The sequence below is a fragment of the Pholcus phalangioides genome, unplaced genomic scaffold (genome assembly GCF_987345545.1).
Source record: "Pholcus phalangioides strain wild (caught in Gottingen) unplaced genomic scaffold, Ppha-v1.0 ptg000031l_1, whole genome shotgun sequence".
NCBI classification, from domain to species: domain Eukaryota; kingdom Metazoa; phylum Arthropoda; class Arachnida; order Araneae; family Pholcidae; genus Pholcus; species Pholcus phalangioides.
In genome coordinates, this window is record NW_028301621.1 from 3,034,451 (window position 1) to 3,052,345 (window position 17,895).

At 34.3% G+C, this 17,895-nt stretch overlaps 1 protein-coding gene across 1 annotated transcript in view; it reads left to right on the top strand.

Annotated features, from left to right (window-relative positions):
• LOC149067011 (structural maintenance of chromosomes protein 5-like) overlaps nt 1–17,895 on the top strand; it is a 254,890-nt gene that overhangs the window by 52,660 nt on the left and 184,335 nt on the right. The window contains exon 2 of the mRNA XM_089252810.1: nt 5,489–5,561. Within this exon, the coding sequence (XP_089108936.1) occupies nt 5,500–5,561 (62 nt within the window). The 5' untranslated portion in view covers nt 5,489–5,499. The remainder of the gene's footprint in view (nt 1–5,488; nt 5,562–17,895) is intronic.

Genomic DNA, 17,895 nt, shown 5'->3' on the forward strand with positions numbered 1-17,895 from the left:
TGGAAAAATATACTTGAGAAAATCGGAGGACACCGGAGTGTACAAAATCAATCATATTGATGATTTAAATCACATTATTTAGCATGTATGAACTCTCTCTAACTGAAATGTGCACTTTGGGGTCTTCCCGATTTTATTTACATTCTATTAAAAAAATAATTTGGAAAATTCATATACAAATTTCTAAAATATACCCAATCGTTTACAATTTTTTGCTAGTATATTATGTGAATATTACAGTATCTAACTTAAAATTCATTAAATTTTCAATTAAAATTGTACACTTGTGCTACGTTTTTCTGCATGATAACATTTTAATTTTTAAATTGGGTGTAAAAATTGATGTTTCCTCCGGGGTGCTGGTAGTTATTATATATAAAATCTTGGAATATCTAGCATAAAATTCTCTGATCTTGGCACTCTGGAGGAGTTCATTAATTTTCTTCATACCCAAAATATGCATGATTATGATAAATTTTATGATATTAACATTGTTCACTTCAACATTCGTAGCATAAGGGCAAATTTTGACCAGCTGATGGTCGTATTGAATGAATCTATGGATTATATTGATATTCTTGTATTGTCTGAGGTTTGGGTTTTTGAGGATGAGGTTGATCACACTATAGATTGCCGAATTATAATTTATTTACGAGATGCAGAGATTATAATAGTTCAGGCGGAATTTTCGTTTATACAAAAAAAATCCCTTCAGTTTTTCGAACTTGATTCTATAGTAATGCAAACAGGAGAATTGATAGTTATTCAAGAGCCTACATTAAAATTTACCATCTTCAGCTTGTACAGATCACATTCATTCCTGCAAACTCAATGTATTGAAGAACTTGATTCACTTTTTAAAAATATCAAATATAGAGATGTTTTACTAATTGGTGATATAAATATTGACATCCTTAAAACTGATTCTGGTACCCACTCAGATTATCAGGACATGTTATCCAGTCATGGATTTACCCCTTTAATTTTCAAAATAACAAGACCTCTCGCTAACTCCTGTATTGATCATATTTTTATTCGTAACTCATTTAGAATCAAGGAAATTTCTTCATCTATATTTACTACAGATTTGACTGATCATTATCCAATTTCATGTAAAGTCAAGTTTTTATTGATTAATCCAAGAACTGATGATACTGACAGGAAACGCTTTAAAAAAATTGACTTATCTGGAATCGCAACCTATCTTCAACATTATAACTTTGTTTTTACAAATGAAAATCCAGGATTGGTTTTTGATGAATTCATGGTTAAACTTGAAACCATAATTAACAATCATACATCATACTTTCAGATCAAACCGAAAAATAAAAAAAATAAACCTTGGATTACCTCTGACATAGTTGACTTAACCAAGATTAATCAAAAACTTTTTTTGAAAACAAAAAAATACCCATTTGACATAATAGTCAAGAACACTTACAAAAACGTCGCAACATATCTCAAAAAAACAAATTAGAGCGACAAAAAAAATTTATTACTCTACTTGTTTTTTGAGTTGCTCTACATCATCCGAACGTTGGAAACTAATTAACAAAATACTTGGATATGATAAAAAAAACTACATTTTGCCTTCGGAAACTAATTTGCATGTACTGACTAATGATTTTAATAACCATTTCATAAATATTACACAACAAACCCACGAATACAGAAATTTTGAGCAGTATATTCCTCGCACTGACAAATAAATTTTTCTGGCCCCCACAGATCAAACTGAAGTCTACAAAATAGCAAAATCTCTTAAAGACACTGCATCTTGTTATGATACCTTGACTACTAAAATTCTAAAGAGCTTTCCTGAATGTATGTATCAACTACTGGCTGACCTAATTAATAATTGCTTTGAAAGGGGTGAATTTCCTGAATCACTCAAATCAGCCATAGTTGTTCCTATTTTTAAAAATGTTAATCAGAATAACCTTAGCAACTATAGGCCCATCTCAATATTGTCACCTACCTCGAAAATAATTGAAACACTTATTAAAACTAGGATTTATTCTTTTTTAACTAACAATAATTTCTTCTCCAATAATCAACATGGTTTCCTACCAAATAGAAATACTGAATCTGCTCTTTTAAACTTTTCTGAATATGTCTACAAGAATATTGACCAATCTAGAAAAACAATAGGTATCTTTCTGGACATAAGAAAAGCATTTGATAGCGTGAATCATGAAATCTTGCTCTCAAAATTGTACTCCTATGGAATTAGAGGAAATACTTTTAATTTTATCCATTCTTATCTCACTAATAGAACTCAAAAAGTTAAATGCAATAATTGTTTAAGTAAGGCCATGAAGATAGTCAAAGGAGTCCCACAAGGATCTAATTTAGGACCATTATTATTTATAATTTTTATCAATGATATATGTAATTTAAATATCAATGGTAAAATCATCACGTTTGCAGATGATACTGTAATTCTTTATTCAGGAGATGCCTACCCAACACTTATCAACAATATAAATACAGATCTGTTAACAGTTCGTAATTGGTTTATTGCTAATGATCTTCATATCAATATTTCCAAAAGTAAATTTATTAACTTTTCCTTACACATATTGACTATGACATAATTTTCCATGAACCAAATTGTACTAGTAATAATTCATGTGACTGTCAACATATAGAACAAATATCCTCTATAAAATATCTAGGAATTTATATTGATCAAAATCTAAAATGGATATCTCATTGTAATCATTTAAAATCAAAACTTTGTTTCATTTTATACAAATTCTTCAACCTGAAACCATATGTAAACCGATCTTTCTTGTTAACCTATTATTATTCAATGTTTCATTCACACTTACTTTATGGTCTGCCACTCTGGGGAAGTGATTATGTCACCAATATTGCACCCATTATTTCTTTACAAAAAAAAGTTATTAGAATTTTGGCAAGCAATTACATCACTCCAACAAATGAACTTTTTCTTCAATTAAACATCCTTCCTTTAAGACATCTATACTTTTACCGATCCATACTTATAATTAAAAAAAAAAACAATTCTCTTTACCTCTGAACTCGTCAAGAACATCTAATAGACACAATTTTATTTACTCAATGCCTTTAGTTCATAAAGCTATCCTCAAAAAACATTTTAGCTTTCTCATTCCTAAATTTTTTAATAGCCTTCCAAATGATCTCATACAGTCCCCCTTATTTTCAATTTTCAGAAAAAACCTCAAAAAACACATGCTACAAATTTTCAATATTGAAAATTATTTCTGATTTCATCTACGGAATCTCAATCACTCCCTGTTGTGTGTGTATTACTGTCTTTTCACCTCCAGCTGTCGAATTATTCATTAAAATACCCATGCTGTCAACTCTGCTCTGCCAGTCCAATTCATACATAATCATATGTTGATTTATAGTTTTTTTTTTATGATCAGTAAAGCACCCCCCCGGTGACCGTTGCATTATTTATATATATTTGTATTTTATATATTATATGTGTTTGTGTAATCACATTCCCCCCAACCCCCCTTCCTATTTTGATGTTTTTTTCATGATTTTTTGTTTTCATTCTCAAAAATCAGTAAATAGTGACTATTTTACACTGTATGATAATTGAAATGTTATTGAATTAACTTCATTGTAACAACCAGTATGGGACCTTGGTGTCTCCTTGGTGGTTTTCACTAACCTAATGTATTGTTATCATTCATCTAACATATTAATAAAAATTGAATTGAAATTGAATAACAAAGAATTTTTTTATTTCAAAGTTGATATATGTATAGGCATGCAAAACGACCTCGAATTCCAAATTTCTAAACAATAAGTGGCTTTGTTCATAGTTCAGCCTTTAAACGGTTGAATAATACAGCAGTCAGGACAAAAAAAATACTCTGCGGGTTCAATAAAAACATGATTGCGTCATTTGGCGGCCAGTAAGCAAAAAATTAATGAAAATAGATGTATGAAATGTACAATCTGAGAGAATCCATATGTTAATCTTGAAAAAGTATGTACAATACAACGTATATTGAACAAAAAAAAGGGCTCGGAGACATAATAGACTAAATTCAAATGCAGCGGCCTATTATAATTACAGCAAACTTCCAGAGGAAGTAGTAAATGTTGGCAGAAAAAAAATGCTCAAAGAAAACTCTCTGGAATGAGTGCCCACAAATGAAGAAAAGAAAAAAAAGAGAGGAAGCAGTAGGGGATGGGAGAAAAAAAAACCTCAGCCTTCCGGTAAGGAACTTGCCAAAAAAAAATGTTGTCAAAGGAATCTGGATTATTCTATAGCTGTTCCATTCTTTCTTGCTGCTACTTTACCACACACCAATTGGTCATATCGCCATACAACAATTTCTAACTAGGGGAGTTAGGTGGAAAATAAAGGCTGGGGTGCTTGCCCCAAGCTCAGTAGGTAAAGAACTTATTTTCTATGCTTTCCCCCTGGATTCTAACCTGTTTACTTTGACGTTAACCTTCCTGGTAGAGGACAAGCATCTTAACACTACACTACTAGGGCATTTTTTCTTACCAGAATATTTCATTTTCTTTTGCAGTCATGTTTTTATTGAACTCAGAAACAGTTTTTGACCAAACACGAAGACACTTTTTCACCTCGGCTTTTTGTATTATTTAAAAGAGTCCTGGTTTATATTTATCACCTAGAGCAGCGGTTCTTAACCAGGGCTCCGCGGCCACTCAAGGATAATAAAATAAATCATGAAATTTGATGAACAAAAAAAAAAAAAAAAGAGAGACCTGAAAGGTACCGCCATGTAAATAATATACTAAAAAGGGCTTCTAGAGTTAAACAGGGCTCCGCCATAGAATTATACACTGAAAAGAGCTCCGCTAGTCAGAAAAGGTTGAAAACCGCTGACCTAGACGTTTTATTCCAGAATCGTGTTTTTTCATTTATAACCCTTTTGCTTATTTTATAATATGGTGCTTCATTTTCAGTCTCAATCCTGCATCTAGTCTCGGCTATTTCATTTTCAATCTCATAGAAAAATATACATATATGAATGAAATATAAAAAATTGATAGCATTGACTGAAATCCTTATAACTAAAGTTTATCCCCTTACTGAGATAGACAGCTTTTTTTCTCAGCCCGATATATCAAGGAAACAGACATTGTCTGGATATTATGCTGAGGTGAACTCAGAAAGAAAAGTCATTGGAAAGAAAAATTCCGGCGGAGACAAGATGACTTTTCTTTCCGAGTTCACCTCAGCATAATATCCAGAAAATGTGTTTCCTTTTTATCCCTTATTTTTGATATATGTCTGGTCTGTACTTCATAAATGTGATAACAATACCCAAATGATAACATTAAGCGCTGTCTTGTAGCAAAGACATAGTGTTCATTTACACTAGCCATTTTCTTTTCATTGATCATGAATGATCTGTAATTCTTATCTTTTTCATTTTAGTTTCAGGCATTTTTAAAATTTGTTCTTTATTCTATTATAATTGTTTTTGTTTTTTTTTCACAGCTAGCAAAGCAATGCCCACTTGCAATAAACAAAAAGGAGGAAGGATACTCTCCATAAAGTTGCGAGACTTCATGTATGACTTTTCAATTTGAATCTTTTCAATGTAAGCCCCCTCCCCCAAATGTTTTTGTGGAGGCTGAGCCCCTCCAACAATTCAAATATCCAATGTCCCTTCCTTTTCTACTACATCACGTATAAATTAGACAGCTTTCAACTTAACACTAGAAAGACGGACGGAGGTCTTTATGACCCTGCACGCGGTTTAAGCTTACATATCTCTGCTAAGAATAAATTGCACCCCCTGGAATTTCTCGACTTTTTCTGAATTAGCATATTCTTATTGTATACCAAAGTTTTTTCGTTATCGTTTTTAACAATGAAGAAACGAGTGGATATATCTAGAAAGACAGGAGGGGGTCATTGTGACCCTTCCGTAATATCCTAGCACATTATGCGGTAAATACTACTGTTATCATCACAATTGATTTCTAAGTGGGTTACAATCCTTCTGAAAGTCTTTTTTTTGCATTTCACTTTCCGTGTGATCTTTCTTTCCCCCCATTCTTATCTGCAATGTCTGTCAGCAGGTGTGCAATTTTTGGTTTTTGTCAAGCATTCTTTTCATATTATCCGATAAATTGTTTGTCCTGGGACGTAGAAAATTTGAGTGTATGTGACCATTTCAAACAATTTAGAAATGGCGAGAAAACGTATATTTACTGAAGGAAAATACTCGAGGAGATGCAAAGATTAGATGAGAGAAATTCTGGAAGCAGTGATGTTGAAAGTGCAGAAGAGCATAGATCTACCTTATGCGCATGTGGGGAAGTAAGTAGCTGTTCTGATGACCAAGATTTAAATCAAAATAAAATTACTTCTCCAACTGTGCATCAGTTGATACAAAATAGAACGCCATTGAAAAACAAGAAATATAAAATTGTGAGAAAAGATACCTTTGTGGCGGTGCTGTTAGCAAGAGTGCATAGGTGTTGGCATTCCAATGTAATAAATCTGCCAACACATTGTTTTCTTGAGCGCGCCATTTCTTTACCTCTCTTTTGCTGTTTTGAGAGAGAAGGCTTTCGTTTCTTGCAGATTTAAGATGTTATTTTTCATGTGTTCGTCTGTTCTTGTTTCTGTTTAAATATGTGTAACATTGTGTTTCGTCAAATTAACAAACTGTATATTTAGCCGATATCTGTAATCAAACGATTTTGTGGAGTCAAATTTGTGCTATCTATGGACAAGTCACTACTTGAATTGAAGTGTCAGCACATCACCTTCATACGAGTGATAACAACCATAATGGTGACCGCACTTCCCATATTGGATATTTCTGGACAATTGGATACTACCTTATGAAGTGTCTGTTCCAGTTGGCCTCTTACGTCACAATGGATCATGAATATCTCTCTGCAACTTGGATTTAATTTCAGTTTCGTGGTGAGTGAATAATTTCTCTCTTTCGTAGGACTATTATCGCTATGGTAAATCCGCAAACAACTGCCAATCAGACTGAACTTTCCCTTTCGGGAGCCGAAGTCTCATGTGTTTCATTTTGTGCGCCTCCATTTTGGGAAGCAGATGTTGATTTATGGTTCCTTCTAGTGGTATCCCAGTTTATCACGGCAGGCATTACCTCGGGTAAGACGAAGTTTCATTCGGTGATTTCTGTGCTTGACACAAAAATCTTGTTTTACGTGAGTGATTTAGTATATACTCCTCCCACACAAGATTTATATGAGACTCTAAAGAAACGCATTCTTTCCCGATTTGCTCAATCTGAAACTGCTCGCTTTAAATCTATTTTTCATGAGTGCAGTGTTTTGAGCACGTTGTGGCAGCAAAGATAACCCTTCAGTGTTCAACAAATTTTGTTGATTTGCCGGGATCCTCTTGATTCTTTAGCTCAGATAGCTGATCGTATATTAGAAGCTTCGAGTTTCAATGCTGTCGCGTCTCATGTGTTTCAACCTTCTCTGCCTTCTTCAGAGTTGCACAAACTTAAAAAAGAAATTGCACCGCTCGCTACAGGACTCGAGGAGCTCTCTTGTTCTCGAAACCAATACAGAGGTCGGTCGCGAAACAATTCGGAAGCTCGTGAGTGGAAAAATTTTTCAAGTCGCTCCGATCGACGCAAATTGTGCTAGTATCATGCTCGATATGGTGAAAAAGCACATCATTGCATTTCACCTTGCCAACACTCGGAAAACTAGTGGGCAATCCTGTTACAGCGGTAGCCGAAGATTGCCACTTTCGAAGTCGCTTATTCATTTGTGATAGAAAATCGAAAATTCATTTCCTTTTTGATAGTGGTGCAGCTGTGAGCTGTTTCCCTAAAACACTTGCCAAAGTTTCTAAGCCTGGCGACCTTTCGTTATATGTGGCTAATGGAACTAAAATTCACATATGGAACTAAGCATTTTGAACTTGATCTCGGACTGAGGAGAATATTCTCATTCAATTTCTTAGTGGCCGACGTCACAAATCCTAGAAATCCTGAAATATAAATTGATTGCACTATATAAACTGAGATTAATCCAAACAACATCTCCTGAAACCATAGTTGATGATATCACGTGTAGCAGAGAGTCTAAATCCTGTATGTATGACAAATGTTTGAAGTGTCATGACAAGATGGTATCTATGAATGAAATATTGAAATCGCTGGATGAGAATAGCACTACAGTGTGAAGAATAGCAGCGCAAACAAGAAAAAGTGGAAAAGAATAGCAAAATGATAGAAATTACAAAAATAACAAAAGAGCACAGATTGTGGAACCTAACAGACTTGTTCAATGTTTTTCAAAAAGAAATGAAATTGTTCAAGAAACACATTTTTAACATCCAACACTATTATAGAGCTTACCAAGTGTGCATTGGGAACATACAAAAACATGAAGCTGTTCTTCATTTGTATTTCAGTAAATTATAATTGCAAATTATCTGAAGTGCAAAGTCATCATTTCAGTGGGTCAAGAAATCAAGTATGTCTTCATACCTGTGGAATGTGAGTATGTTGCGGAATGTGAGAATCCAATTTCGTTCTGCTCAATGTCACCGAATTTCGAGCATGGACCTTCATCTATCTGGGCTCATTTGGAACTGATTTTGAAAGTGATGAAAGAAGAATATAAATGTGGTTCACTTTTTTTCTGATGGACCTTGTACTCAGTACAAACAAAAGAAAAATTTTTACTTATTGGACAAATATGTCTCAAAATATTTCAAGTGGTGTACTTGGAATTTTTTTGAAGCAAACCATGGAAAAGGAGCCATGGAAAATGTTGTTAGGGATATATTGAAAAGAACAGCTGACAGCATGTGGGAATGACATATCAGATGCTACTCAGTTTTTCACAATTCTCAAAGATGCGACCAGTGTAAAATTGTATGAAATCAAAAATTAAAAAATAAAAGGTATATGAAAAAAATCCCAAATGATATACCTGTGCTGAAAGGCACTATGGCAGTCCACCAAATAGTAGCAACTGGCAATGGATTTCTGCAATACAAAGATGTGTCTTGCTTTTGTGAGAGAAATGATAATCTCTGAATGCTACAAAAAGAAAACTTACTCTTACCAAAGAAGTATAAAACTGGAAGTTCCACAACCGATTTAAGAGTTTGAATCTCTAGAAAATGACATTCAAGAAAATAGTGAAAACTATGCTATCGACTCCAAAGGAAAAAGCAATGAAGAAATGTCAACTGGTCTAATTAAAGCAGGTGTTCATATGCTCATGAAATTTGAATCTGATAATTTGAATCTACATGCAGATACGTTCTTGTACCCCAAAATGACATTGAAGATGATGGGGAGGTCAAAGTTATGTGCCTCAAAACTATGAATGATGCTAGGAAGCTGTTCAAAGCTGATGACAAAGATATCTCTTATATTCACTTTGACCAAATGTTCAATCCAAAAATTTTGCAATTTGGAAAAGGGAAAAAATACTTAAAAATGTAAAATTAATGACATCATCCAACATGTGGGAAATTTGCTCGCAGAATGGAAACGATAGCCAGCCATGGCAAAATGATACCTTAATTATAGCATTGCACGATTTCAAAATTCATGGAAACCACAAAAAACGAAGTAATTGAACAAATAACTGCAACTTACTTAAGAAATGTTAAATATGTTGTCCACCATGTTCTGGCTATGAGGTTGAAAGCACAAAAATTCTTGTTAGCAACAGAATCAGAGTATGCCATGGTCATGATGTGGATGTGCTTGCAATTCAGCTTTATTAAATCAAACGTGCCCCCCCCCCCCCCCGTTAATATTCCTGAGGAACTACTAACATATAGGGGATGTGCTGGAGATTACAATTCACCAAAGTTTGCAATCTGACCACTGTAACATTTTGAGGTACCCCCACAGCCAGAAGTTGCAAGGGTTAAGGTGCATCTTGTCAAAATGGGTCTTCAGCAGCTGCTTTGCTGGTATTGTAATGTGCATCTTGATAGAAGTTCTATCGAGCATATCACACTGATGCTGTGGAAGTGCCAAAATGATGTGGTTGCACAAAATAGATTGTACTGCTGGCCAAGTACAGCATCATCTACTTGCACCTTTTTTCTTTCGCCAAAAAAAATTCCATTGCTTCAGGAGTATCTATGCAAATTTTCAAGTCATTCTGACCAGTAGTTCTTATTGAATAGTTTTGGAATCAAAACTTCAAATTATAATCACCCTGTATATAGCTGATTATTTTTCATAAATCTGTTATTATTATACAGTAGAATCTTGATTAACTGGGCTTACCATGAAAGTATAAAAAAACAACAACTATTGAATATTAAGACTGGGAGATATACAGTAAGAGATGTGCTACTTCTTATGGGAAAGAAAATGAAAATGTATGTGAGGTAATGTAACTACTAGTACACTAGTCTTTGTCCTCTAAGGACAGCTGGTGTCTATTGGATTATAGGACCACCTGCCCCTAGCATGATGGTGTCACTACTGTTGCTGCTTCTTTGTTAAGGGGAAAAGAAACCTGTGAGATAATACACCACTACATTTAGATGTGTGATGCAATCCTTATTCATGAATTTGCTAAAGATATAGAGCATCAGAATGTAGCAAAAGGTTAGGTTATTTAAAGGTATATAACTTTAAATAACTGAGAAACTTCATATGTGAAAAAATATATATATTCTGGCCACTTTTATGACACTTTTTGAATAAACCACTTATAAAATCTTGTCATTTAAAGATATACCATCAGAATGTACCCCAAGGATATAAAATGTGGTAAAAATGAAAAATTTTGGCTAATAATGAACCAATATGATATTTTTCAAGGGGAAAAAAATTATATTTAGACCACTTTTATTTGATTTTTTGAAGAAAACCAAAGTAAAAAAAAACCACTTGGTTAAAACCAAACAACATTGGATGTAACTTTCAACAAAAATGGAAAAAAAAGACCCAGAAACAGTTGCCTATTATAACGAAACGAAATATGGAGTCGACATCGTGGATCAAATAGTGCAATTATACAAGACCAAAACTGGAAGTCGTCGCTGGCCAATGCATGTATTTTCTAACATTTTGGATATGTCGTGCGATAAATGCTTGGATTTTGTACAAAAAAGTTACAAGAAAAAAATCATTAGGAGAACGTCCATATTTCAGTTATGTGAAGAACTCTGTGCTGAGTATTTCAACGTGAAAACTACAATTGGAAATGTGATAATATGCAAAACACACCTATTGATGGAGACAAAAAAAAACGACAAATGCCAAGTAAGAAGGAACTGCAAAGACAATAAAACAATTCAATCTTGTACAGAATGCTTTGAGTGCTAGATAAAAACAAAATATATTAACAGGTCAGTGGTTTCACCCTTTTTTTTGTGCTACAACTCTGTCTTAAAAATGATATACCATGATTTAAAACGTTGAGGTATCCGAAAATTGCATAAAAACTATGGAGGGTCATTTTGAGACCCCATCCCATCTATCTATGTATACTCCTGCGATCCGTCTTTCCAGTGTTAAGCCTTCAACATTTTCGTAATGTTGGCATTTCTGTCCTGAACATAGGAAATGCTTCTAGAGACAGTGGTGGCCCCTTTCCCAATCCACCATAGACTTTTGATGTTGGTTGAAGAAGCATGGAATGATTTCCATTTTACAAGACAACCAAACTATAAGTTTGTTTTGTTAGATGAGTTTTATTCTAGTACTTGTAAAATTTATTAGATTCCCTTTGTCAGTGGCCAGACCATCCTACTTGGGGCGATCTTAGGGCAGTGTGCACAGGGCACCAAATTATAAGGAGGCAATGAAACATGTTAGATATACATTACTAGGAAAAAAATCTTTAAGGTGCGTATTTAACCAACTGAAAATATTTTACTAACTGAAAATATAGATGAGAAAAAAATTGAAGATTTCGGTGTATATAATATTATGGTTATTTTTCAAAAAAAAAGAATCGATGAGCAGTGCACCTATATACGTACAGTACCTAGTGATTTTGGTCAGATAAAAATATACATACACCTGAGCTTTCATTTACCCCTGCAGGAGATTTTTTGTGGGGGGGGGGGGGAAGACACAACTTCTTTTCTCTTTTGTTGCGCTGTAAAAAATGAAGAATGGAGGAATCTCCCTCGGTCGCCCAATTTTATCTGCTAACGAGAGCAAGAGTGTTTTCAAGTGTTGTGGGGATTACAGGTATTGAAGGTGTTTTTTTATGTGGGAAAGATTTTGAGCCAGAGGCCTTTCATGCCTTTTTTTTCTCGACTTGTATTCCTTGTATTAAAAATGCAGAATCGAATCAAATTTTTTAATTGGGGTAAGTCAGGGGCACAAAAATAGGTCTTGCTCATCTTTTTTGTGAAAATAAATAAAGGAGTCTATTTTTTAAATTTTGGAAAAAAAATAGCTGGAAACAGCGATTGAAGGGTTTTTGTTTTTTGTTGTTGTTCTGTGGATGAGTGCCAATTCGTATAGTTTGACCCCATTTCATAAGTTGTCGGAAGCTTAGGTGGTGAATCCTGGGGAGGGGACCTCAAGCTAATTCCATTTGCGGAATTAGCTTGAGTGATCTAACTTCTTTTTTTTTTAACTGTCATCCCATGCAGGCTACAGTGTTTTGGGATAGAGCAGTTATACAGACAGTTAGGGTCTTCCACATCTGGGAATGTGGTTTGCTTAGGTCATTATTTTCTATGGATACCCGGGCCACAATTTTTCATGGGTCCCTTTATTAAAAAAATATATAATAGCCCCTGTGCAATCATGTGAAGGAGCAGGGGAGGCTTTAGACAAAATTCTCACCTGTACAAGACATCATTTTGGTGCCCCTCTGGCATATAAGCTGCATAAGTAAAATTATCTGAGGGAAATTCAGATTTTTGTATATGCCAAGAGTAATATGGTGAGAAATAACATAGGCAGTTTAGTCATTAAAGCTCTTATCCTGGGCTTTATATTCACTTACTTCATAAACTTACATGTATTTATTGTATACTATCTGAGTGGTGTTCCAGCTAGATGAAATGAATCATAAATTACAATTGTTTCTGCAAATTATCCATCCAATACAGTCATAGTTTGAAATTTTCAAAACAAATTTTCATTTTCATTTGAAAGATGGATAGCAACACTTGAACACATAACAAGCGCAACACTTACATAAATCACACATCTTTTTGTTGCTTTGAAATCAATTACGACCATGGGCTAGACCATAGTTTCCTAACCTTTTTGTCCCATCGCCCTCTTCAGAAATTTTTTTCTCCCATCACCTCCAATGCAATCTAACCCATAGGATCCTATGTTATACCCGTAGCTTCTACCACCTGGAACATTCCATCGCCCCCAAGGGGGCATTAACACCCACGTTGGGAATCATTGGTCTAGACAAAGTAATTTTAATGCTCATCTGGTAACCATTTTCCATTGAACACTAAACATGCTGGTGAATAACGTAAAAAAAAATGGCATATCAGGAGAATGAATAGTAGAAAATGAATAATAGAAAACTTGAAAGTAAAACGAGGGACTGAAAATCTCTTAAAGATGCTGGAAAATAAAATACATGGAGCAATCACATGTCAGTTAAAAATAGGAAGTGAAAACAGATGTACTCAGATTGATTCTATTTTCACAAAAAATTCATTCTCTTGAATTTCTAATAGTTTAATCATTATTCCATAGTTTAAATCAAAAATAATTTAATTCTGTAGTTTAAGTTAAAAATAATTTAATTCTGTAGTTTAAGTTAAAAATAATTTAATTCTGTAGTTTAAGTTAAAAATAATTTAATTCTGTAGTTTAAGTTAAAAGTAATTTAATTCTGTAGTTTAAGTTAAAAATAATTTAAGTCTATAGTTTTTAATCACTCTATTAAATTTCTGAGAATTTCGAATAAATATTCTAAGAATGACCGAGGAAAAGAAGTCATCTCAAAGTATGTTGAATCGAAGTGATAATGATCAAGAGTGAACTCAAAAAGCAACACTTATCACTTTAAATATTAAATGGGTAAATTCTGGTAAAAGAAGCAAGATCACACATAAATTCAAAAATGTTTGAAACTAAAGAGAACAAAAGCTTAGACTTGCATCAGTGGCAAAAACAAGAAAAATAGTTACTTTTCTAATGAGTTTCAAACCTCTCCTTTAGTGATTTTTTTTAAATTAGGTATTAATTAGTAAATTAGTAACCAGGTCTACAAGCTAAATCTAAAAACACTCATTTTCAAATTATTTTTGAAATCTGAAATACCATGTTAGCCTCTCATTTTTTGATATTGCAGAGAAATATAAATATCAAGAAGTCTCTCAAATTTTTTATGATCTAAAAATATAAAAAAAATACATAAAAATATTTCTTCTAAAGGTATTTTGTGCCTCTATATTCTCTGTGTATTTTGTGCCTTAGGGAGATGGGACACCCCTTTCTTCTGAGCTAAGATAACACTATTTTTTGAAGTAAAAAGTAATCCTTTGTGCGCTACTGTATATATACATATAAAAATGGTGTATTTTATTTACTGCCTAAATTTTAGAGTGCTACAAAACTGATAAGTAAATGCTGTTACAAAAACATTTTTGCTGCTATGGAAATAATTTTTCTTGCTACAAAAATCAAATTTTCATTTTCCACTCCCGGTGTGCACTCAAAAATTGTAACCAACCACATATCAAGGGCGTAGCGAGGGGGGGGGGACTTGGGGGTCTGGTCCCCCCCCCCCGAAATGTGAGAAAATGACCGAAAAAAGGGAAAAAGATGGCCAAATCAATTGTTCTGTCACTTTGGTCCCCCCCCCGAACGAAATTTCTGGCTACGCCCCTGCCACATATAAACAACTGAACATCTTTTCAGAGTTTTATGGATCTTGTTCCGGATACTCAGTGAGTAATGGTAAAGCCTCCTATGAAGCTCCTAGACAGTATCTCTATCTAGGAGGCCTTGGTAAAGTGTGTTAAAGAGAGAGGTGCGAACGAGGCGATGTCAGGAAGAAGACTGTTTATTATACAAGAGAGGACACAATATACAAGCACATACACACCTACGCAGATAACTAGAAACGACCGGTTGATGGACATGCAGCAACATCTATACACATACATATATAACCAACTAGTGCGATTACATTTCTAACAAGTGTGGCAACAATGGGACTCTAAAAGACATCTTTTCCCTTTCAAGAAACTAATGACAATTTTAATACTTATAATTTTCCTCTGCTTTTCTAACATGGGTTGTGCTTATCTGAAACAAAATCATTTACGTCTAATACCATCCTGTCAAAGCAAAGTTAATGCATGGAACACCAACTTCTCTATCTCTCAGATCACTTATTCACATTTAAATGATGCTAGAAAGGATGGGGGGGGGGGGGTGTGGTTTTCTGATGATAATTCGTACCGAGAGAGTTGGGAAATTTGAAAAACAACAATTCGCAATTCTTTTGATCTCAATGCTCAAAGTCAATAGATTATGGACACTGAGATTCACTATTAAACTCGAAAATATGTTAAAATAGGCAATTATGGCAGGAGAACTTCAAAAAGGGTATTTTTACCAAAAAAAAGAGTTTGAAAATAGGTAAAAAAAGGCATTTATGACATTTTGCCTGAATTTCCGAGCTCTACTAATGAGGAAGGTATGTTGGAAATTCAATTTGATTTTTTTAACAGCCTTGCAAATCAGATTCCGCAATCATGACCCCCCAATTCTGTTTTTGAAATGAAGAAAACGTTTGAGGTGCAAAATATATATTGCTTTATTTCATTAGGATCATTGTCCCTAAAATATGCTTCACGGCATTGTTTTGCACCTTGGTAAGGTACTAGGTGGAAGAGCGATGATACATCTCACCAAATAGATTTATTAATTAAATAGTGTGGCAGTTTGTTAATACATGTAATTTTTCCACTGTTATATATTAATTGGGACTACGAATCATTGTGTGAATTTAATCAATCTAGCTATTGACACTTTAAATTCGTAAATGGGGGAAGGGGTGGAGAGGGGTTGATATCACTTTTGAGGGGATATTTTGGTGACAGCCCTGCTTTGGAGTGGTCGGTCAGCCAATGAAGGATGCAGGAAGGTATTAATCACAAATCAGTGCTGAGATTGCTTGACAAGATATGCCAACAGACTTTCAAGAAGGGCCAAAAACCTCAATATAAATTCGATTGAAATGAAAATCTGGTGATCCTAGTGAAATTTTCAATTTTAATTTTAGTTGTATTAGTTTTCCGTAAGTTGTAAGAATTTTAATATCTTAAAGTCATTTTGAAGGAAAGACATTTCTTTCTGTTTTTCTTTGTCCTTGATGTGAATTTCGAATAAGAATTAAAAAACACTTATCGAATTTTCGTGCTTATAACACTGGTGAACAAGGCTTTTGCTTCTTGGACGCTGAGTACTGTTTCTTACGTATTTTTCAAAGCTGATTCTGAATTCTTCGTCAGAAATCGTCCATCAGGCACCAGTTTTCCGCAATTGCATTTTCTATTGTTGTGGGTTAGTCGAACCAGCCTTAACCCATTAGCTGCCACTATCCCTATTTGGGGATTTTTGGAATTTTATGTGCTTTACGTTTACAACTTTTTGTGCATATATATAATTTATCCGGTGAAAATTTTCAAATTTTTTTTTTATCAGTTAATGGATTAATACTCTATACTTAGAATATCAACATTTTTAGGCTAATAATAGGTATTATGAATATTAAAACTTGGCTCATCTCTGACTAAATATTATGGAATAGTACATCAAGATTCTTTTGAGATACCTCTGATCATGTGCTAGCCATTGCGACAAGGGAATTACGAGTCCCTTTTTCCTTTTCTAGAGAATTTCTGACCAAACTGTCCAAGCTTTGCTCCTCGACCAAAGCAATTTGAGCACCTTTTTTCGAAGGAAAATGACTTAGTCTATTGCAATGATGTCGATGCTCTGTACGTTGCATTGGGGCATCAGTATAATCCCCTAGAGTGGAAGTTATTCATAGATTCCTCTAAAACCAGCTTGAAAGCAGTACTTTTGCACAATGGTAATAAAAACCCCTCCATTCGCATCGCTTACGGGGCCCACATGAAGGATACATGAAAGTTTTATTACAGATGGGTCAGTATGAAAGACATGCCTGGCACTTTTGCGGAGATTTGAAAGTCATTGCCCTTGTACTCTGCCTTCAAATAGGATATACCAAATTTTTTGCTATTTCTTGTACTTGTGGAACAGCAGAGATAGACAAAACCATTATGTAAAAAAACAATGGCCACCAAGAAGACGGCTCTTTCCAGGAACCAAAAATGTCATCAGTCAGCCCCTGGTGGATCCTCAGAAAGTCTACCTTCCACCTCTACACATTAAACTGGGATTGATGAAAAATTTTGTTAAAGTAATAAATTGAAACGGCGACGGTTTTAGCTTTCTAAAAAACAAATTTCCACAGGTCAATGACGCTAAAATCAAGGAAGGCATATTCGTTGGCCCTCAAATTCGAGAATTAATGAACGATCCTGAGTTCGATGACACCCTAAATGAGCAAGAAATTCCAGCATGGGAGTCGTTCAAGAAAGTAGTCCAGAACATTCTTGGAAATAACAAGACAGACAAATATAAGGACCTTGTGGAGGAATTACTTCAGAACTATAAAGCTCTTGGCTGCAATATGTCACTGAAGATACATTTTCTTCATTCACATTCAGATTTTTTCCCTATGAAAAGAAAATCTAGGTGATGTCAGCGATGAGCACAGTGAGCGATTCCACCAGGATATATCCATCATGCAATCGTATTATCAAGGCAAGTGGAGCCCAAACATGCTGGCCAATTACTGTTGGATATTAAAAAGAGATATTCCTGCTGCAAAATACAGAAGAAAATCATGTAAAAATACCTTTTGAACTGCCATTAA